The 23,344-nt window shown below is 46.5% G+C and overlaps 1 protein-coding gene across 3 annotated transcripts in view; it reads right to left on the minus strand.

Annotated features, from left to right (window-relative positions):
* Positions 1–532: 532 nt before the first annotated feature.
* The window catches only part of HSF2BP (heat shock transcription factor 2 binding protein), a 79,429-nt gene continuing 56,617 nt past the window's right edge, over positions 533–23,344 (minus strand). For all 3 annotated transcript variants that reach the window (XM_020891529.2, XM_020891530.2, XM_020891527.2), the window contains one exon: positions 533–1,277. In XM_020891529.2, the coding sequence (XP_020747188.1) occupies positions 1,069–1,277 (209 nt within the window). In that variant the 3' untranslated portion in view covers positions 533–1,068. The remainder of the gene's footprint in view (positions 1,278–23,344) is intronic.

The raw sequence follows: 23,344 nt of genomic DNA on the forward strand, positions 1-23,344 counted from the left end.
TCCTTCATTCAGACTCAGCCATAAACTGCACAAAGCCTGTAAGATCTGCTTAAAAGAAAAATGAAGTTATTCCAAACTGCCACGCACACAGAAACAGCATACACATGTGCTTGGGGCTGCCACGGGAAAGGACGCTAGCCTGTGTTTTTGCACCTGCAGAACTCCCAGAGCCCACAGGCCTGCAGCGTCATCCTGATGGACCTAGCACACGCTGCCGTGACTCTAAGGAGTGACAGAGGGGACTCTGCTCACACATCACAGCACCACGAGAAACAGAGAGCACCCTCCTCTGTTCTCTGCCAGAGGCCCAGACACAGTTGAGAAGGACACACACCTGTGCACATCATTTAAAGAACTTCAAGCAACTGTGCGAAGGCCCATGTCACGATAATCTCATATGAAAAATTGGATCCCTGAGTTTATAGCCAGAGGGCCCAGAACAATGTAAGGAGAGATTTTTCTCCAGCCACATATATGCATTGTAATATGCAACTTCCTAATACCAAGTTTATAATACTTCAGAAAACAACAGTTACAGCACATCAATGACTCTGCTGGCTTTATTTATTCAAAAACAAAAGAGGCAAAAAAAAATACAGAACTAAAATGTCCAATGTCATCTGAAATAACAAGTTCACCAAAAGGTGGAAAGTTAAACGTGAACTGGGGGGATTAACTGCAATCATTAGAGAGAATGAATTGTTTTCCAAAAAATGTATCTCAGGAAAATGCTGACCAATACGGTAGGTGGTTATTTAACCTCCCACTTTTAGGGGTAGCCAACAGGTCTCAGAGTCTCCTGGGCAGCAGGAGCCTCTCTGAGAAGGCCCTCTTCTGGCTGCAGCTGAGATGGGCCTTTCTGGAAGGACAGATCCTTCCTCAGGCCCCCCTTCTGGCAAGGTTAACCAATCACCCACAAGAATTTTTACTTCCAAGAGGAAGTCCTGTAGATACATATCAATTCACACCCATCGCTAGTCATCACATCTGCATGTGTAACATGGCACACGGCTGGTGACTTTGGAGGACAAAGTGGGGACCTGGGGAGAAGATGGTGCATGAGCACCCCTACACATCACGCTCCAGAGCACGCAGGTCCTCCAGGAGCTCCTGGGCCATGGTCTGCAGGTGGGGGTTGCGGCTCTTGGCCATAGCCAGGATGCGCTGCAGGGGCAAGGAGCTCCGGAACTCAGAGGCTGACCTGGAGAAGACTTCTGGCTCCAGCACCACAGACTGGACGAGGCGCAGCACGTGAAGACACACCTCTGCGTCGGGATCTGGGGAAGAGGCAATGCTCTAGTTAGAATAAAACCTTCCACGGGGACCCTTGGCAGAAGCCACCCTCAGGGTTTCCTGGTCTTTTGGAATGATGGATTGGACAGTTTACTGAGCTATGAACTGACCCAAAACAGTGTCACTTCTTGACGTTAAAGCTGAGCTCACGAAAGGCACATGAAAACATCTTCTACTTAGTAATGTTCCACCTTCAACTATTATTCACAATCATGTAATTTTAAAATGCTGAACTAAAAATATGAGGGTTTTTCATGTAGTCTGCTGTAATTCTGTCCACTTATAAGAGTGCTTTAAAGGTATTACTTCACTTTCACTCCAAGTTCAGCAAACCCCAGAGACCACATACTGACGAGGCATCCCTCAAGCCACTGAGCTCTGCAAAGTCACGGCTGCAACACTCAAGCTGCCTTCTGTTTTCCATGGGAGGCTCCCTGGAGTTACAGAGCCAGCAGCCATGGACCACAGCAGGCACGTAGAAGCAGCTGGACCGAAACAAGAGCCCCAAGCAATCTGTAACCCTGACCACCACGGATACCCTTCTCCTCACCACAGCTCTCCACTGGGAATATTAAACATGCCACGGAGTCATTTCTTCATTAGATTCTGTAATAGGAACCAGACTCAAAATCTGTATCTCTTTCCTAGCACTACACTTTAAAAACCTTTAAGCTTTAAGTGGACTGAAGAGAGTAGACTAAACAAGCGTTCAGTGGGCACTACCATGGCGCGCGCGCGCGCACACACACACACACCCCCGAGCTCTTCTGTACTGAACAAAAGCACCGAGACACATGGAGACTGCTGTGCTGGGAGGCAGAAACCCCCTTGGGTCCAGACAGTGAAATCCTCCTGTCTGGGGGGACAGGAAGGAAACTCTCTGGCACAAAAACAACCAAAGACACAAGCAGAGTGGCTGACACGGGAAGGAGGACAGGATCTCTATGAAGGCACCCACTCGGATAGAGGCGCAAGAGGGAGCTCCACACACTCACCCCACGACCTGCAGTGGCCCAGCAAACACCCAGCAGCCAAGGAGAACAGTCTATGGCAGGAAGCAAAACCATGGAAGGCGATCCCTCTGAGACACAGACCAAAGGGAAGGCCCTCAGCTGAGGGTGGAGATTGCTCTGGCCACTCAGTCCGCACCGTCAGCACAGGAAGGAGATGTTCTGAGGGCAGCAGTGCAGAGGTAACCACAGCAGCAAACCCCAAGCCCAGCCCAGCCCCAACATCGCCATCCCAGCAGAATAAGACCTGTAAACACTTTACCTGTTCTCTCCTGCAGAGTTTGGCATGCAGGCCAAAGTCAGCCCATGTTTCCACACAGGCTGTGAGCTAAGGGTGGCTGTTACCTTTTTAAAGGGTTATTTTAAAAGAAAACAAACAGAAAAATAATACACAACAGAAACCACACGTGATTCTCAAAGTTCAAAATAGTTACCAGCGAGCTCATTACAGGAAAAGCCTGCTGACCTCCACTCTACTGCCCTGGACACGAGGCCCGCCCGCCATTCAGTCAGAAGTCACAGTGACAAAGCAAGGGGAATAAAGCTCCACTGAAGTAATAACAACAGAGCCAGACTCAGGATAACCTAGACGTAGAAACAATCAGACGATCAAGAGATGGGTAAACACTGTTTTAGAGTCCTTGCGGTATACCTGAAGCAGTATAACATTTTATTTAAAGACTTTTAATGTTTTAATTTAAAATCAACTGATTAATTAATGCAATTAATAATAACTCAATTCAGTTTAGTTCAGTCACTCAGTCGTGTCTGACTCTTCGGAACGCCATGACTGCAGCATGCCAGGCTTCTCTGTCCATCACCAACTCCTGGAGCTTGCTCAAACTCATGTCCATTGAGTTGGTGATGCCATCCAACCATCTCATCCTCTGTTGTCCCCTTCTCCTCCTGCCCTCAGTCTTTCATTTCCTAGCTTCAGGGTCTTTTCCAGTGAGTCAGTTCTTCACATCAGGTGGCCAAAGTATTGGAGCTTCAGCTTGAACATCAGTCTTTCCAATAAATATTCAAGACTGATTTTCTTTAGGATTGACTGGTTTGATCTCCTTGCAATCCAGGGGACTCTCAAGAGTTGTCTCCAGCACCATAGTTTGAAAGCATCAATTCTTTGGTGCTCAGCCTTCTTTATGGTCCAACTCTCACATCCATACACGACTACCGGAAAAACCATAGCTTTGACTATATGGACCTTTGCCGGCAAAGTGATATCTCTGCTTTTGAATACACTGTCTAGGTTTGTCATAGCTTTTTGTCCAAGCAGCAAGTGCCTTTTAATGTCATGGCTTCAATCACCATCTGCAGTGATTTTGGAGCCCAAGAAAATAAAGTCTCTCACTGTTTCCATTGTTTCCCCATCTATTTGCCATAAAGTGATGGGATAAGATGCCATGATCCTTGCTTTTTGAATGCTGAGTTTTAAGCCAGTTTTTTTCACTTTCTTTCACCTTCATCAAGAAGCTCTTTAGTTCCTCTTCCCTTTCTGCCATTAAAGTGGCATATTAGATATGATAGATAACTAATTATAAATTAATTCAGTTAGAATTGGAAACTTTAATACTTTTATTTCCATTACTGATTTTAAAAAAGGAAGAAAATCAGTGAAGACACAGAATCCCTTAACAACAGTATCAACCAATTTGACCAAATATGCATTCAAAAGAATTCAAAGTACATTCTGTGATCACAAAGAATTAAGTTAGAAATACAGAAATACATAATAAATAACAGAAAATAAGTGAAAAAAATCTCCAAATATTATTCAGAATTTTTTCTAAATAACCTGTGGATCAAGAAGAAGTCATAAGGAAAACTAGGAATTACTGTGATTGAAATGAACATAAAACACATTATCATAATTTGTAGACAGAGTTAAATCACTGCTTATCAGGGGAAATTATAGCACTGAATGCTTGTGTTGGACAGGAACAAAGGTCTCAAATTAATTTCCTTACCTTTCATCCTAAAAAAAAAAAAAAAGGGACTTCCCTGGTGGTCTGGTGGCTAAGAGTCTGCCTGCCAGTGCAGGGGACACAGACAGGTTCAGACCCTGCTCTGGGAAGACTCCATATGCCACGGGGCAGCTAAGCCTGTGTATTCCAACTACTGAGCCCGCAGGCTGCAACTAACAAAGCCCAAGCTCTAAAGCCCGTGCTCCCCAACAAGAGAAGCCACCACACTGAAGCCCATGAACTGCGAGAAAGAGCGGTCCCTGCTCACTGAAACTAGAGAAAGCCCACATGCACCAACAATGACCCAGCGCAGCCAAAAATAAGTAAATTTTTAAATAAAAAAGTAAAAAATCAAACCAAAAACAAGCCAAGGGAAAGTAAAAACAAAGAGCAGAAATCAAGACAAATGAGGATAAACAAAAAAGTATGGGAAAAAAAAAATTAGCCCCAAAGCTGACCCTGCTAAAAAGAAATCTACAAAACTGAAAAAATTCTAGCCAGGCCAAACAAGGAAAGGAGGGGAGAAGAAAAGACAGACACAGATTACAAGTGCTGGGAATGAAAGAGACGTCACCACAGAAGCTACAGATACTAAAGAAACGATAAGGGGATGTGGGCGTCCCTGGTGGCTCAGACAGGAAAGAATCTGCCCGCAACGCTGGAGATCCAGGTTCAACCCCTGGGTTGAGAAGATTCCCCTGGAGAAAGGAATGGCTATCCACTCCAGTACTCCTGCTCGGAGAATTCCATGAGAGGAGCCTGGTGGACTACCATTCATGGGGTCGCAAAGAGTCGGACACGACTGAAGTGACTTAGCAGCAGCAGCAACAAAAGGTCTGACCACAGAATCCTGTTAAATCACAAGAATAGTTACAATACGACTTGATTTTTAATCACTCTCCAGGACATTCTAATCTACTGAACGAAACAAAACCAACAGAAGGAAACCGGTGCCTCCATCAATGTGGTTGCACATAGCAGGAGAGGGCGGGGGCCAGCAGCTTGCAACTGCCGGCTCTCCTTCCAGGACAGGCCACACGGCCAGCCCAGGGCGTCTCCAGAGCAGGAGAGGAGAGCTCTCACACCCAGAGCCTGCTCTCCACTGAGCGGTCACCTGTGAGGGCCACAGGGCCAGCCAGACACGCCATCACTGCTCAGAAGTGTCCAGAATGCCTCTTGCAGCTGCCTTCAGAGTCAGTCTGGGCGCCATTCCCAAACACCGGGGTCACCGCCTGAAACACATCCGGATCCTAACACCCGGCGTGTACTGAGTCGGGCTGCTGACCACCTAGCCGCAGGTTCCCCTCCAAGCCCCTCCTGGCCAGCAGGTTCTCCTACCGCTGCTCAGCTTACTCACAGTGTCACAGGAGCTGGAGGACACCACGCTCTCCAGGCTCTCCTCCCCCTCGTCCTGCCTCGTCATGGTCCCTCTCTCTCCTTGCTTCCTCCTCCTCCTTTCCCTCCTGCTCTGACAACGCTGGAGCGGCCCAGGCCCAGCCTCAGACCCTCCCACTCCCTGGAAGATGTCCACTGCTGCAGCCACATAGGCATCCTCCACCATGACGGCTCACAGGGTGGCCTCCAGCCCTAGCCTCTGCGTGACTAGCTCACAAATCCAACTGTGCCCTTCACATCTCCCTTTGAACATGAAACAGGCCTCCCAAATTTAACATGAGAAGAATTACTGTTTATCCCAAGTCCCCCCAACAGCACCATCAGGGATAAGTTTGTTGTTCGGTCACTCAGTCGTGTCTACTCTTTGTGACACCATGGACTGTTGTGTCCGACTCTTTGCGACCCCATGGACTGTCGCTCACCAGACTCCTCCATCCATGGCATTTTTCAGGCAAGAATACTGGAGTGGGTTGCCATTTCCTTCTCCAGGGGATCTTCCCAACCCAGGGATCAAACCTACATCTCCTGCATTGCAGGTGGACTCTTTACCACTGAGCCACCAGGGAAGCCCAGGGACCAACTACTCAGCCCCAAACCTAAGCATCAACCCGGCTTCCCCTTCCTCATATTCCCGTCCCTTCAAAACGGATCTTGAATTCAGTCACATCAATCACTGTTACCACTCCTGCTATCCCCAGACTCCCACAGCCTTCTCACCCACACCCTGCACCTGCCCCCTGTTCCCCTCGCAGCAGCCCGATGGAGCCTGGAGACAGCCCTTCAGCCCAGGGCCACCCCTGCTCTGCCATCACAGGCCACTCCAGCCCAACGGGTTCCCTGACCTCCCCTCCTGGCACTGCCCCACGCCTCTCTACCACACTGGCTGCTTCACCCCCATGTTCTCACAGCCCATAGCCACTGCACAGCCCTCCCTCGCACCCCTCACCATAGAGCTCTGAAGGCTTCTCCTCCACCTCACTCAGGTCCCCACTGCCCACAAAGCAGTCCCACTTGGCCCCTGGAGCCCTCACACCATCCTGTCTTTACTGTGCTAAAGATTTCCACCACTCTGCTGGTCATCAGGTCTCCCCAGCTGAACGTATGCTCCATGAAGGGAAGAGCTTGGCCTGGGCACTTCTGAACCTCCAGTTTCCCAGGCAGGATTGGCACTCAGGGACACCTGTAAGGCAGACGCTGCTCAAGCGCTCCTGCCCACGGTGCCCGCCACCCTTGGGGCAGAGGATGCCCCTCCCAACTCAGCAGTGAAGTCTGCAGAGGAGATGCCAAGCGCAGCAGTGTACTTTGTGAGAGACTAAAGAAGTACAGTCTCTAGTCTCTACTCTCTTACCTAGTTAGGGATTTTTTTTCCAGTAAAGTAGTTGCAGGCCATTAACAAGTTAACAGATGAGAAAGTACAAATGCAAGCCTGTTGGTAATATTTGCCATGATACCCTAAGGAAGGAATGATCAGTCTTGGGGGGTGGGACATCTGGAAAGGTTCCCGAGAGAGTGCTTTCAAGTTGGATTTTGAAGATCTGGGAACATAAAGCATCTAATCATTTATCCTATTTCTCATCTCTTCTTTCCAAAATCCAAAAAAGATGTTATAATATCAACCTTTACCAATTACAGGATGTGAGCATCTTGGCTCCTTCCATCAGCTCATCTGTTTCTGGATTGCCCTCCAGCACAGACTCTGTACTTGCCCTCTTTCCAAATCACTTTTCAACTTTCTCCATATTCTTAACACAATACTTCAGACAACAGATCACACATAGAGGGAAGTGGGAAAAGATCACCTTGCCCAGCTAGGAACCTGCTCCTTTTCTAAAACACACTTGCACAGCAGATGGGTCAGCTCTGACACACACGCAGAGCCTGACTCACACCCAAATTAGTCCCACTTCAACACACGTCAAAACACATTAAAATAAGCAGATGTCAGTAACCATATCAGAAGTATGGCCGGAAAACACAGAATTCTCAGAATGGTGTATCATCTCTTAAATGGAGGTAACGCACAATTTTCACATCTCAAATTAAATGTGGGTTTGAACGATAACAACAGCATGGCCCAGGAGAGAACACACAGGCTTAGGCGGGGAGTGTGGAGTCAGAGAGCAGGATACGACCAGCACACAGGGCACCGTGCTAGCTGCCCGGCCTTGGCCAGGAAGGACTTCTCTCTCTCTGAGTCTTGGCCCCAGGACACACGCCCATCCCAGAGGGTTTGAGAGGCATGTGAGATAACACATATAAGCGCGTGCTGGGTGGAGCAGGAGCCTGTAAACGTGGCTGCTAGACTCTGACTGGCTGCCGTGCTGTCTCCAGCTGTGAAGATTATCACACAACTGTGGCCTATCAGAACTCAAGCATCTTACCTAAGAGAGCTTCCAAGGGTTACCTTTCGGGTTATTTTTCTGGTAAGTTTAGCTTATGGATAGTCCATCTGAAGCAAGAGGGTTTGTGCCAGCAGCGGTTTCTGTTTCTGGAGATGATGCAGTGTGGGGAGAAGCAGTGGCAGGGATGAGAAGACGAGGCTGGGGGCTGGATGCACAGATGGCCGGCTCCCAAGTGCTTCCCGGGGAGAAGCGCAGCCACACCACACACCCAAGGGAAATAGGAAGCTACCAAATTCACTCCTTCTGACATTTTCTTTGTTGAAATTTTGCCCTCACACAAAGAAGAAAAAAATACTGAAAGAGAAAAAAAAAAAACAAAAGGCAGCAGTGACCCGTAGGATAACACCAAACTTGTTAAGAATCCTGGAAGGAGAGGGGTTGGAAGACATAAATGCACTGTGAAGATACAACGGCCCCAGATATCCAAATGTGAGGTAAACCACAAACCTAGAGAGCTGCACCAAGGCTTGCCTTGTCTGACATGCCAAGATGTCTGAACACCAGTGACAGAGACTTGCAGAAGGGAAAAGAGGAAAAACTACGTGAGGTGGAGGAATGGTTAAAAAAACGGCAGACTTCTGGTGAGAACACACGAGGGCCAGAGGGCAGGAACATTTAATACTTTAAATGTCTTTAAGGTAATGAAACTGGGAAACCCACACCCAACAAGCTATCCTCTGAAAATCATGGCAAATGAACACTTTGTAAGACAAACAGAAATGGAGAGAATTCTACCCCAGGCAGGCCTGCACCCCAAGAAATGGTAAAAGTCCTTTAGGCAGGAGAATGCTACAGGTGGAAACTGAGATCCATACAAAGGAATGGGAGCACCAGAAGTGGGAAATCACACACGCTTTTCTTCCTATCTTTTCAATCTCTTTAAAAGGGAGCTGATTAAAGCAAAAATAACAAAAATGTATTTCTAGGTTTTCAACACACGTACAACAATTTTAAGAGAATGGAAGGGGGAAAAGAAGTATACTATTAACACTGCACATGAGTGGTTGGAAGGTGGACTATGATAAGTTAAATATGTATATCTTATGCATCAGAATAACCACTAAAAGAAATAGTTTTTAAAAAGCGAAGTAGCTAATAAACCAGTAATGGAGATAAAATGGAATCAAACAAAACTACTAAATTCATACAAAAAAAGAAAAGTGAAAAAGAACAAAGAACAGATATGACAAGTAGAAAACAAATAGCAAAATGACACTTCAGTTGCTCAGCCGTGTCCGACTCTTTGCGAACCCATGAATAGCAGCTCGCCAGGCCTCCCTGTCCATCACCAACTCCCGGAGTTTACTCAAACCCATGTTTAACACCTATTTAACACCTACCATATCAGGTGTTGGCCCGGGCACTACTGTGTTTTAATACACACTGAGACTCTTGAGGTAGAAATCCCCATTTTGCAGATCAGAAAAGGGAGAGCCTAAAAGGTAAGTTCCCAAGTAGAAGAGTTGGCATTTCTCCAGGTTTAAGGAATCCCAAAATCCATGTTCCTTAAAACATATCAAATTTCCTAACATGAAAACTGATAAATGTAGGAACTAATTACTGGAAGAAGCAATTAAATCTTTTTCTTTTACAAATTAGGAGAGATTCTTACTTTCTAGTACAATATCATACAGCAGATCTACCTAAAAGCAAAGGGGCAGAAAAAAATGGTTTTAAAATTCTTAGTCCTGAGCAGTTATGACAGTCTAGAGTTACGAAAACAGCCACCAACACTGAGAAGGACATACTGCTTCTCAGAGAATATTTCTGTTTTCTCATTCTGTAATAAGATATTTATTCATCTTCCTAAAATACACACCAAATTCTGTAACGAATTTCAATTTTTAAGTTAAAGCAATTTTAAACATAATTCAGGGGACAAACATCCTGGGCTTGATAGACCTTGTTTTTAATCTGCCTGTGATAACAAATAACTCTAAGGACATCAAGAAGATGACCTTTCAGAAGACTGATTAGGTTTGGGCTGTACTCACTGTGTCAAAAGAACCATCACTGTCATCATGAACAAGGAAGCTTGCTGGCAGAGACAAGAGAGGCATTAAGGTGTCTTTACCCCACCCCCCACTGCATGGGACCTGCAGTTCAAGCAGGAACAAACCGCCCTGGTCAAAGAATGCCACCTCTGGTAAGTGTCTGGAGCTGACAGACACTGTTGGGTTGTTGGCTACCTCAGTTCAGTCGCTCAGTCGTGTCCGACTCTTTGTGACACTACGAATCGCACCACGCCAGGCCTCCCTGTCCATCAGAAACTCCCAGAGTTTACTCAAACACATGTCCATCGGGTCGGTGATGCCATCCAACCACCTCATCCTCTGTCATCCCCTTCTCCTCCTGCCCCCAATCCCTCCCAGCATCAGGGTCTTTTCCAGTGAGTCAACTCTTCACATCAGGTGGCCAAAGTATTAGAGTTTCAGCTTCAATATCAGTCCTTCCAATCAGCACCCAGGACTGATCTGCCTTAGGATGGACTGGTTGGATCTCCTTGCAGTCCAAGGGACTCTCAAGAGTCTTCTCCAACACCACAGTTCAAAAGCATCAATTCTTCGGCACTCAGCTTTCTTCACAGTCCAACACTCACATCCATACGTGACCACTGGAAAAACCACAGCCTTGACTAAACAGACTTCTGTTGGCAAAGTAATATCTCTGCTTTTTAATATGCTATCTAGGTTGGTCATAACTTTCCTTCCAAGGAGTAAGCGTCTTTTAATTTCATGGCTGCAATCACCATCTGCAGTGATTTTGGAACCCAGAAAAATAAAGTCTGACACTGTTTCCACTGTTTCCCCATCTACTTGTCATGAAGTGATGGGGCCAGATGCCATGATCTTAGTTTTCTGAATACTGAGCTTTAAGCCAATTTTTCCACTCTCCTCTTTCACTTTCATCAAGAGGCTCTTTAGTTCCTCTTCACTTTCTGCCATAAGGGTGGTGTCACCTGCATATCTGAGGTTATTGATATTTCTCCCAGCAATCTTGATTCCAGCTTGTGCTTCTTCCAGCCCAGCGTTTCTCATGATGTACTCTGCATATAAGTTAAATAAGCAGGGTGACAATATACAGCCTTGATGTACTCCTTTTCCTATTGGAAACCAGTCTGTTGTTCCACATCCAGTTCTAACTGTTGCTTCCTGACCTGCATACAGGTTTCTCAAGAGGCAGGTCAGGTGGTCTGGTATTCCCATCTCTTTCAGAATTTTCCACAGTTTATTGTGATCCACACAGTCGAAGGCTTTGGCATACTCAATAAAGCAGAAATAGATGTTTTTCTGGAACTCTCTTGCTTTTTCGATGATCCAGTGGATGTTGGCAATTTGATCTCTGGTTCCTCTGCCTTTTCTAAAACCAGCTTAAACATCTCGAAGTTCACGGCTCACGTATTGCTGAAGCCTGGCTTGGAGAATTTTGAGTATTACTTTACTAGTGTGTGAGATGAGTGCAATTGTGTGGTAGTTTGAGCATTCTTTGGGATTGCCTTTCTTAGGGATGGGAATGAAAACTGACCTTTTCCAGTCCTGTGGCCACTGCTGACTTTTCCAAATTTGCTGGCAAATGACACTTAGACCCAAAGAAATTAATAATCACACCAAATATAAATTACCTAAACATTACAATTAAAAAGCAGAGATTTTTCTAATTCATTTTAAAAATTCAAGGCCCAACTATATGCTATTTACAAGAAATCCACATTAAATATAAAGAAACAGGTAGGCAAAAGAATGGAAATACATTTTTTAACATTTTATATACATACAAATGTATTTTATACATGTATGTTTTACATATGTACTCCAGTTCAGTTCCGTTGCTCAGTCATGTCCGACTCTTTGCGACCCCATGAACTGCAGCATGCCATGCCTCCCTGTCCATCACCAACTCCCGGAGTTTACCCAAACCCATGTCCATTAAGTTGGTGATGCCATCCAACCATCTCATCCTCTGTCGTCCCCTTCTCCTCCTGCCCCCAATCCCTCCCAGCATCAGGGTCTTTTCCAGTGAGTCACCTCTTCACATCAGGTGGCCAAAGTATTGAACTTTCAGCTTCAACATCAGTCCTTCCAATGAACACCCAGGACTGATCTCCTTTAGGATGGACTGGTTGGATCTCCTTGCAGTCCAAGGGACTCTCAAGAGTCTTCTCCAATACCAGTTTAAAAAGCATCAATTCTTCTGTGCTCAGCTTTCTTTACAGTCCAACTCTCACATCCATACGTGACCACTGGAAAAACCATAGCCTTGACTAGATGGACCTTTGTTGACAAAGGAATGTCTCTGCTTTTCAATATGCTGTCTAGGTTGGTCATAACTTTCCTTCCAAGGAGTAAGCGTCTTTTAATTTCATGGCTGCAATCACCATCTGCAGTGATTTTGGAACCCAGAAAAATAAAGTCTGACACTGTTTCCACTGTTTCCCCATCTACTTGTCATGAAGTGATGGGGCCAGATGCCATGATCTTAGTTTTCTGAATACTGAGCTTTAAGCCAATTTTTCCACTCTCCTCTTTCACTTTCATCAAGAGGCTCTTTAGTTCCTCTTCACTTTCTGCCATAAGGGTGGTGTCACCTGCATATCTGAGGTTATTGATATTTCTCCCAGCAATCTTGATTCCAGCTTGTGCTTCTTCCAGCCAGCCCAGCGTTTGTCATGATGTACTCTGCATATAAGTTAAATCAGCAGGGTGACAACATACAGACTCATTAAAATATACTAATACTAATCCCTGGTGGCTCAGGCAGTAGAGAACCCCCCTGCAATGCAGGAGACCCGGGTTTGCTTCCTGAGTCGGGAAGAGTCTCCGGAGAAGGGCATGGCAATCCACTCCAGTATTCTTGCTTGGAGAATTTCATGGACAGACCATGGGGTCGCAAAGAGTTGGATATGACTCAACAACTCTCAGTCAGTCAATACTAATCAAAAGAAAGATACAGGGGCTATACTAACCTCAAGTAAAGTAGCACCCAGAGGAAGGACTATTACCAGGGATAAGGAAGGACATTTTGAAATGATTAAAAGAAAACTCAAGTCTATTAACAGGACATAACCATCATAAACGTTCACGTACTGAATAAGAGAGCTTCAAAACACATGAAGTAAAAACTGACAGCACTGAAAGGAAAAATAAATCCACAGTGATGGTCAAAGATTTCAATATTCTTCTCTTGATAACTGATAAAAAAGTAAAAAATCAGGAAGGATATAGAACAATAAACAACATACCAACCAACCTGAAAGTTGCTGCTGTTGTTACTAACATTTATAAAACACACCACTCAAAAACAATAATATACACAATCTTTTTCAAGTGTGGTGGAACATTCCCAAGATAGACCACATCTGGCACTAAAAGACAAGTCTCAATAAATAAAAAAGGACTGGAATCATACATGTATGTTCTCTTACCACAGCAGAATTAAATTGCAAATCTATACCAGAAACACATCTAGAAAATCTCCAAATATTTGGAAATGTCAACTTAGCTTAGAACACGCACCATACAGCAAACACACTGAAGAGTCAGTCGTGTGGCGTCACAACCCCCAGAGTCAGACACACCTGACCTGCTATACCTCATCCTGCACTCTATCAGTCAGGCCTAACAGACTTCTGTGTATATTCAAAACTACAGGTGCCTTAGCATTCTCTTCAATGCAGATTACCCAGGGGTCCTCAAGAGGCCACCAGACACCACTGCAGACCCAAGAAGGCCCACGAGGTCCTGCAGGCCACATCCCTTCCCTTCACTGCCTCTCCCTCCCACGGGCTCACCCCTCCCACCCCGCCCCACACCACCACCCTCCACCTCCACCCCAGTCCTCCCACACAGCTTCGTCCCACAGCTCTCCAAGTCTGCCTTCCCGAGGAGTCCAGGACATCTGGACGCTAGTCTAATGGCCCTACTCAGAGTCTGGAAGGACCCCTGGCGCAGCTCTCCTCCCCACCTAGGGCAACTCTGCAACCGTCACCAGCCCTGATCTCCTGGCTACTGCCCAGCAGAGAAAGCACAGGTCAGGGCTCAGCCCTCCCCACCTCACTTCCTGGGCCAGCAGCCCACCTGGTAATCAGCAGGCACTCAAAAGTATCTAGAGGATGGAAGAGACAATCTGCATGTGAGAGATTATGGGGGTGAATGTGCTCTCCAAGCAGGCACCTGCCACACGCCGCATGGGGAAGCAAAGCAGGTTCTGACTGGGGTTCCCCCACTTGCGAGCAGTGACTCCAGAAAAAAACACTTTCTGGTGACACATTTGTGCCCAAGGTGACAGATGGGGCAAACACAACCCTCTCTACACGTGGCTGTGAGAGTCAGCCCCGTGTGCGGTGGGCTTGTGGCTCTGTAAACTGGCTATGTGGTGCATAGCCCAGAGGACACGGGTTCCCCAAGAACTGGTCTATAATGCTCCCCTCTCTGAGTGAGATGAGGGAAACCCACACACTGAGAACGAACAGACTAGGAACCTCAGTAAAAACATGAACAGAGAGCCAGGGACCTTGCAGTAATCTCCAGAGACCAGACCCAAGTTCCCTCCTGCTCTTGACAAGAGCTGACAGAGCTCTGGTCAGGCTGCAGGTGACGGCCAAGCACCATGTGGGGCACAGACCATGTGACTGTAATAGCAGGCACCCTGGCAGACGGACAGGGGGAAACAGGGGCTGGCCAGGTTCCAGCAAAGAGCCAGGGTAAGGAGGGTGCTCACAAGGGAGCCAAGCGCCACTGAAGGACGAGTGACCCCAGGCTTCCTGGCTCATCTGCCCCTACACTCCACGCATCCTTCCCCTGCTCTCGTGCCCATGGTTTCAGGGCAGCTCTGAGGTAGGCAGCTGGGCTTGCGAGGGATTCAGCAACCAGGAAGAAGGTGCTCTGGACGTGGACAAAGTCATCCCTCAGTTGCCGCCCCGAGGTCAAGTACTCCCCGAGCCACTGCTGTGTAAGCCCCTCGGGCCCAGCTGGTCTCTGAGTGGACTGCCTCGAGTCAGCCTGCCCTGGAAAACATCACAGTCACCTCACTGTGCCCCTTTAGCCGACGAATCTATGTAGCACTTTAATTCGATAAAAACCAGTCCACCATCCTCTTATCTGGAGAAGGAAATGGCAACCCACTCTGGTGTTCTTGCCTGGAGAATTCCATGGACAAAAGAGCCTGGCGGGCTACAGTCCACAGGGTCACAAACAGTCGGACATGACTGAGCGACTAACATATCCTCTTATCAGTCAGTCGGCTCCCCCATACCTCCTGACTCTTCTCAAGACACCAGCAAATCGACAAGTTGGGTGCTTATCTTGGAAGCAACAGTTCTTATCATCTTTTTTAAAATTAAAAAAACCTTCTTCAAATTCTGATAGAAACTGTGAATTAATCCTCTCCAACATCCCCCACACACAACCCCCCACACACACACCCCACACGTACACACACCAGGCCCCAACACACACACACCCACACATACACCCTTGAAGACCCCAGAGTGCGAGGCTCTCCTCTGCCTCCAGGAGGAAGCTGGCAACCTGCTAGACAGATCCTGGTTTCCCTGCCAGGAGACAGAGGCCCCCTTGGGAATGCCAAGAACAGGCTACCCCAGAGCTGCCCAGACTCCCTCCTCTCAGGGAGCGACTAAGGGGCTAGCCTCTTCCACAAGCCTCTTAGCCTCATCCATCAGAGGGCAAACAGAATGAAAACCACAATCACAGAAAACTAACCAAACTGATCACTTGGACCATACCTCTGTCTAACTCAATGAAACTATGAGCCATGCTGTGCAGGGCCACCCAAGACAGATGCGTCATGGTGGAGAGTTCTGAAAAAATGTCGTCCACTGGAGAAGGGAATGGCAAACCACTTCAGCATTTTTGCCTTCAGAACCCCATGAACAGTATGAAAAGGCAAAAAGATATGACACTGAAAGATGAACTCCCCAGGTTAGTAGGTACCCAATTTGCTACTGGAGAAGAGTGGAGAAATAACTCTAGAGAGAATGAAGCAGCTGAGCCAAAGCAGAAACAACACCCAGCTGGGGATGTGCCTGGTGGTGAAAGTAAAGTCCAGTGCTATAAAGAACAATATTTTATAGGAACCTGGAATGTTAGGCCCATGAATCAAGGTAAATCGGACGTGGTCAAGCAAAAGATGGTAAGAGTGAACATAAACATTTTAGCAATCCATGAACTAAAATGAATGAAATTTTAGTTTACTAAAATCAATGAAATTTTACTTCACTAAAATGAATGGGAGAATTTAATTCAGATGACCATTATATCTACTACTGTGGGCAAGAATCCCTTCAAAGAAATGGAGTAGCTCTCATAGTCAACAAAAGAGTCCAAAATGCAGTATTGGGTACAATCTCAAAAATGACAGAATGATCTCTGTTCATTTCCAAGGCAAACCATTCAGTATCACCGTAATCCAAGTCTATGTCCCAACCACTAATGCTGAAGAAGCTGAAGTTGAACAGTTCTATGAAGACCTACAAGACCTTCTAGAACTAACACCCAAAAAAGATGTCCTTTTCATTATAGGAGACTGGGATGCAAAGTAGGAAGTCAAGAGATACCTGGAGTAACAGGCAAGTTTGGCCTCGGAGTACGGAATGAAGCAGGGCAAAGGCAAACCAAGTTTTGCCAAGAGAACGCACACTGGTCATAGCAAACAACCTCTTCCAGCAACACAAGAGACGACTCTACACATGGACATCACCAGATGGTCAATACCAAAATCAGACTGATCATATTCTTTGCAGCCAAAGATGGAGATGCTTTATACAGTCAGCAAAAACAAGACTGGAAGCTGGCTATGGCTCAGATCATGAACTCCTTATTGCAAAATTCAGACTTAAATTGAAGAAAGTAGGGAAAACCACTAGGCCATTCAGGTGTGTGTGTGTGTGTGTGTGTGTGTGTGTGTGTGTGTGTTAGTCACTCAGTTGTGTCCAACTCTTTGTGACCCCAGGGACTATAATTGCAAAATTCAGACTTAAATTGGAGAAAGTAGGGAAAACCACTAGGCCATTCAGGTGTGTGTGTGTGTGTGTGTGTGTGTGTGTGTGTGTGTGTGTTAGTCACTCAGTTGTGTCCAACTCTTTGTGACCCCAGGGACTATAATTGCAAAATTCAGACTTAAATTGAAGAAAGTAGGGAAAACCACTAGGCCATTCAGGTGTGTGTGTGTGTGTGTGTGTGTGTGTGTGTGTGTGTGTTAGTCACTCAGTTGTGTCCAACTCTTTGTGACCCCAGGGACTATAATTGCAAAATTCAGACTTAAATTGGAGAAAGTAGGGAAAACCACTAGGCCATTCAGGTGTGTGTGTGTGTGTGTGTGTGTGTGTGTGTGTGTTAGTCACTCAGTTGTGTCCAACTCTTTGTGACCCCAGGGACTATAATTGCAAAATTCAGACTTAAATTGAAGAAAGTAGGGAAAACCACTAGGCCATTCAGGTGTGTGTGTGTGTGTTTGTGTGTGTGTGTGTGTGTGTTAGTCACTCAGTTGTGTCCAACTCTTTGTGACCCCAGGGACTATAATTGCAAAATTCAGACTTAAATTGAAGAAAGTAGGGAAAACCACTAGGCCATTCAGGTGTGTGTGTGTGTGTGTATGTGTGTGTGTGTTAGTCACTCAGTTGTGTCCAACTCTTTGTGACCCCAGGGACTATAATTGCAAAATTCAGACTTAAATTGAAGAAAGTAGGGAAAACCACTAGGCCATTCAGGTGTGTGTGTGTGTGTGTGTGTGTGTTAGTCACTCAGTTGTGTCCAACTCTTTGTGACCCCAGGGACTATAACCTGCCAGGCTCCTCTGTCCATGAAATTCTCCAGGCAAGAATACTAGAGTGGGTAGCCATTTTTTTCTCCAGGGGATCTTCCTGACTCAAGGATGTAACCTGGGCTTCCCGCATTGCAGACAAACTCTTTATGGTCTGAGCCACCAAGGAAGCCCATTCAGGTATTACCTAAATCAAATACCTTACAATTATACAGTGGAAGTGACAAATAGAGTCAAGGGATTAGATATGATTACACAGTGCCTAAAGAACTATGGATGGAAATTCATAACATTATACAGGACACAGTGATCAAAACCATCCCCAAGTAAAAGAAATGCAAAGAGGCAAAATGGTTGTCTCAGGAGGCCTTACAAATAGCTGAGAAAAGAAGAGAGGCTAAAGGCAAAAGAGATAAGGAAAGATATACCCATCTGAATCCAGAGTTCCACAGAATAGCAAGGAGAAACAGGAAAGCCTTCCTAAGTGAACAATGTAAAGAGCTAGAGGAAAACAATAGAATGGGAAAGACTAGCGATCTCTTCAAGAAAATTAGAGACACCAAGGGAACATTTCATGCAAAGATGGGCATGATAAAGGACAGAAAAAGTATGGACCTAACAGAAGCAGAAGACATTAATAACAGGTGGGAAAAATACACAGAAGAACTATACAAAAAAGATCTTAATGACCTGGATGGGTCACCTATAGCTAGACATCCTGGAATGTGAAGTCAAGTGGACCTTAGGAAGCATCACTATGAACAAAGCTAGTGGAGGTGATGGAATTCCAGCAGAGCTACTTCAAATATTAAAAGATGATGCCATTGAAGTGCTGCACTTCATATACAAGAAAATTTGTGGCCACAGGACTGGAAAAGATCCGTTTTTTATTCCAATCTCAAAGAAGGGCAATGCCAAAGAATGCTCAGACTACTGCACAGTTGTACTCATTTCACATGCTACCAAGGTAATGCTCAAAATCCTGCAAAGCTAGGCTTCAGCAGTACATGAACCAAGAACTTCCAGATGTACAAGATGGATTTAGAAAAGGTAGAGGAACCAGAGATCAAACTGCCAACATCCGCTGGATCACAGAAAAAGCAAGAGAATTCCAGAAAAACATCTGCTTCAGTGACTACACTAGAGCCTTTGACTGTATGGATCACAACAAACTGTGGAAAATTCTTCAACAGATGGGAATACCAGACCACCTTACATGCCTCCTGAGAAATCGCTATGCAGATCAAGAAGCAACAATCATAACCGGACATGGAACAACAGACTGGTTCCAAACTGGGAAAGGACTACATCAAGGCTATATACCGTCACCTTGCTTATTTAACGTATATGCAGAGTACATCATGTGAAATGCCGGGATGGATGAAACACAAGCTGGAATCAAGATTGCTGGGAGAAATATCAATAAACTCAGATATGTAGATGACACCACCGTTATGGCAGAAAGCAAAGAGGAACTAAAGAGCCTCTTGATGAAGGTGCAAGATGAGAGTGAAAAAGCTGGCTTAAAACTCAACATTCAAAAAACCAAGATTATGGCAGCCAATTCCATCACTTCACGGCAAATAGGTGGGGAAAATGTGGAAACAGTGTCAGATTTCATTTTCTTTGGCTCCAAAACCACTGCAGATGATGACTGCAGTCATGAAATTAAAAGACTCCTTGGAAGAAAAACTACGACAAACCTAGAGAGCATATTAAAAAGTTAGAGACATTACTTTGATGACAAAGGCCCTTATAATCAAAGCTATGGTTTTGCCAGCAGTCATGTATGCAAGTGAGAGTTGGACAATAAAGAAGGCTGAACGCCGAAGAATTGATGCTTTTGAATTGTGTTGGAGAAGACTCTTGAGAGTCCCTTGGACTGCAAGGAGATCAAACCAATCAACCCGAAAGGAAATCAACCCTGAATATTCATTGGAAGGGCTAATGCCGAAGCTGAAGTGCCGATACTTTGGCCACCTGATGAGAAGAGCTGACTCATTAGAAAAGACCCTGATTCTGGGAAAGACTGAGGGCAAGAGGAGAAGGGGACGACAGAGGATGAGATGGTTGGATGGCATCACTAACTCAATGAACATGAGTTTCAGCAAACTCCAGGAGATGGTAAAGGACAAAGGACAGGGAAGTCTGGCGTGCTGCAGTCCATGGGGTCACAAAGAGTCGGACATGACTGAGCAACTGAAGAACAGAATAAGGGGCTGGCAGGACCAGCCGGAGACGGACAGGATCTGGGCGCCCCGCTCCGCCGCTCCTCCAGGACTGAGGAGACCCGTGCATGGGTGGGCCAAGCACAGGAGCCACCAGAGGGCTTCCCGCCCCTCCCTCACAGGCAGTGAGGTTCTCACTGCGCTTGTAAAACAGCCTGTTATTTTCCTTCTGACTTAAGAATCAGACTCAGAATGTTTGGACCTCTGTTTAGCAGTTTTCAAATGCTACAGTGTTTATATCACAGTCCTCGTAGTAGGCGGTCAGCTACTGACAGAGGTCAGAGCATATGAAAACACAACGCATTCTCAGACCCACAAGGACCTCGTCATGCAGGGCTGTGGAACCCTCCCTGTGCACTGAGAATCAGAGCAGCTTTCAGAGTCTGCATTTCCAGAGAGAAGCCATGACCTGTGAGAATGCCATCTTTCACCTGGGCTCTCAGACCAGCTTCAGGAGTGAAGAAAGCGCTGACCTCTCCAGTGGTGAGATGGGATCTCCACACGTGCCATGGGACTACGTCTAGAACTGACCACCTACTGCAGGTCTGACTTTCCGGAAGGGATCATGATAAAAATAACTCACATCTGACGAGCAATTCACCACATACAAAGTGTCTTGACACACGTTACTGCCTTTTTTACTTTAGGGAAAATCTCCTTAGGCCAAAAGGAAACCAACACTCTGCTGTCAAGCAACCTGGTGACTCAGAGGTAAAGAATCCGCCTGCCAATGCAGGAGACACGGGAGACTCGGATTCCGTCCCTGGATTGGGAAGCTCCCCTGGAGGACGTAATGGCAACCCGCTCCAGTATTCTTGCCTGGAGAATCTCATGGACAGAGGACCCTGGCAGGCTACAGTCCATGGGGTCACAAAGAGCTGGACGTGCCTGAGTGAGCACACGCGCACGAGCACACACACAACCTGAGGGTCGTGTGAGGGGAGGGGTGCTTCTTCCCCAGCTCAGAGGAGGAGTGGGCTGTGAGGATCCCACTGCAGAGGGAGAGAACTCCTCAAGGAGCTTTCCTCCTCCTGGAGGGAGAAGAGTGGCCGCGACGAGGGCCATCTGAAGACAGGGGCCAATCCTCGTGAAAGTGAGAGGGTGTTCAAATCCTAACTCAAAAGCCCCATCCAGAGTCCCACACAAAATCGTGTGAGGAGACCAACCTCAGAAAGAGCCCCCGCCCCCCTGGGCCCAGAGCTCAGCAGCTTAAATTTCTAAGTGAAGAAGTGGAGAAGCAGGGAAGCGTTTCTACGCCTCTGTGACCACCCCCAGCACTAAACTCGCATGGAATCAATTCTGCCAGAACACCCCAGCCCTAGCTGTGCAGGCTCAGAGCAGCCCGGGCTTCCACGAGCCTCAGCGCCTCTGTGTATGAAATGTCCCTCTGTGAAGGACACACAGCACAGTCAGCACAGGCTTCAGCCCGGGGGCTGTCCCGTAGCAAGTGTGCGGAGAGCGAGCCATGCGCACGTGTGCGCTCCACTCTGCTCACCATGGAAGCTGTGTGGGCCACCAGACTGAAAATAAGCCAGTCACACGTACTCGACAAAACAGCACACAGACAGCAATCCTCCACTATCATGTCTCACAGATTAAAACCCCGCCTTGGCAATGCTGAACCTTTAAAGAATGAAATCAGTAAAGTCTGTCTTCCTGAGATTTAAGCATTCTGCATGGCCTTGAAAACTAAATGCGTAAGTTACTTCTTTGGCCAAGGTTTTAAATCATGTGAAGTAAAACACAGCTAACTCCATGAAACACACAACTTTACCTGAACACTATTTGAAGCCAAAATAATGCTTTTAACCATCCTGATGACATGTTCAGTTCCCAGTTTTCACTTACTCTTGATAATAACAGCTACCATTATTAAATGAGTTTGAGCAGGCTCCGGGAGTTGGTGATGGACAGGGAAGCCTGGCGTACTGCAGTCCATGGGGTCACAAAGTCGGACACGACTGAGCAGGTGAACTGAACTGACTGACCATGATGAGAATGTGTTCAGCAAAACCATATGAAATTGCCATTTTTATACATTCAAAATGGACAGATTCAGCAATGCTACATGACCCAGTCCACCCCCAGCCCAGGCACTGTGTTGGGCGCCCTGTGTCCATGGACGGACTAACTAAAGTCTTGTAGTCACTCCGAAGCAGGAGTCTATGTCACCATTTTACAGACCAAGGGTAGACACAGAGGCTGGTCAACAAACTCACTCAGGGTCAACAGCTAACAAGTAGGATTTGCACCCCTAATCTACAACCTGTACTTCTCCACCATACACAGGGGGCTCTGCTAAATCTTCACATTTTAAAAAGAAGAGAAAAGGAGGCACACTGATGCTGGCAGGATACACTTTCAAGCCAGAGCAGATGTCACCTCCCACTGTCACACCTTCTTTATATGCCTTCATTCTGCACGTCCAGAAACTTGGAACTGATTTAGGAAATGTCGTATTCACTACAGAGACAGTGAGTCAGAACACTTCAGCTAAAAATACAATACTACTACTCAAACTGGCTTAAGCAACTAAACACACTTACGACATCTTATCAAGTCCAAAATAGAGCTGGATTCACTGGCTCACGTACACTGTCAAAGACCTCGGTCTGCTCTTCCCCCGACCCTGCCCTCCACTGCCTCACTGTAAGGCAAATGCACTCGCTCATGCTTCAAGGCTCCATGCTTCCTTGCACACATCCAACAAGGGGAAAGCCTCTCCACCCTCCACGGGCCTGGCCTGGCCTCATTAGCTCATGCACCCACTTCCGAACCAGTGACTGAGGGCCACACACTGAGTGGATTAAGCCCTGAATCCAAAATCAATCAGTGACACAAGGACAGGACTGCCATGACTGCCTCAGACCACTAATCCCAGCCCGGTCCTGCACAGTACAGTCACCCGGAAAGTGTGAAGCCTCGACACCTGGGCCCACTCCCAACCAGTTACATCACAGCTTCCACAGACAAGGACCCAAAGCTGACCATCAGCGACAGGTAGGGTGCACTAAATTAAAAGACGTTTGCTCCTTGGAAGAATAGCTATGACCAAACAACAGCATTAAAAAGCAGAGACATTATGCTGTTAACAAAGGTCCGTCTAGTCAAAGCTGTGGTTTTTCCAGTAGTCATGTGTGGATGTGAGAGTTGGATGTGTGTGTGTTCTCTGTAGTTAGTAGTTCAGTTGTTCAGTTGTGTCCGACTCTTTGCGACCCCATGGACTGCAGCACGCCAGGTTTCCCTGTCCATCACCAACTCCCAGAGCTTGCTCA

Source organism: Odocoileus virginianus, chromosome 4, assembly GCF_023699985.2.
Source record: "Odocoileus virginianus isolate 20LAN1187 ecotype Illinois chromosome 4, Ovbor_1.2, whole genome shotgun sequence".
NCBI classification, from domain to species: domain Eukaryota; kingdom Metazoa; phylum Chordata; class Mammalia; order Artiodactyla; family Cervidae; genus Odocoileus; species Odocoileus virginianus.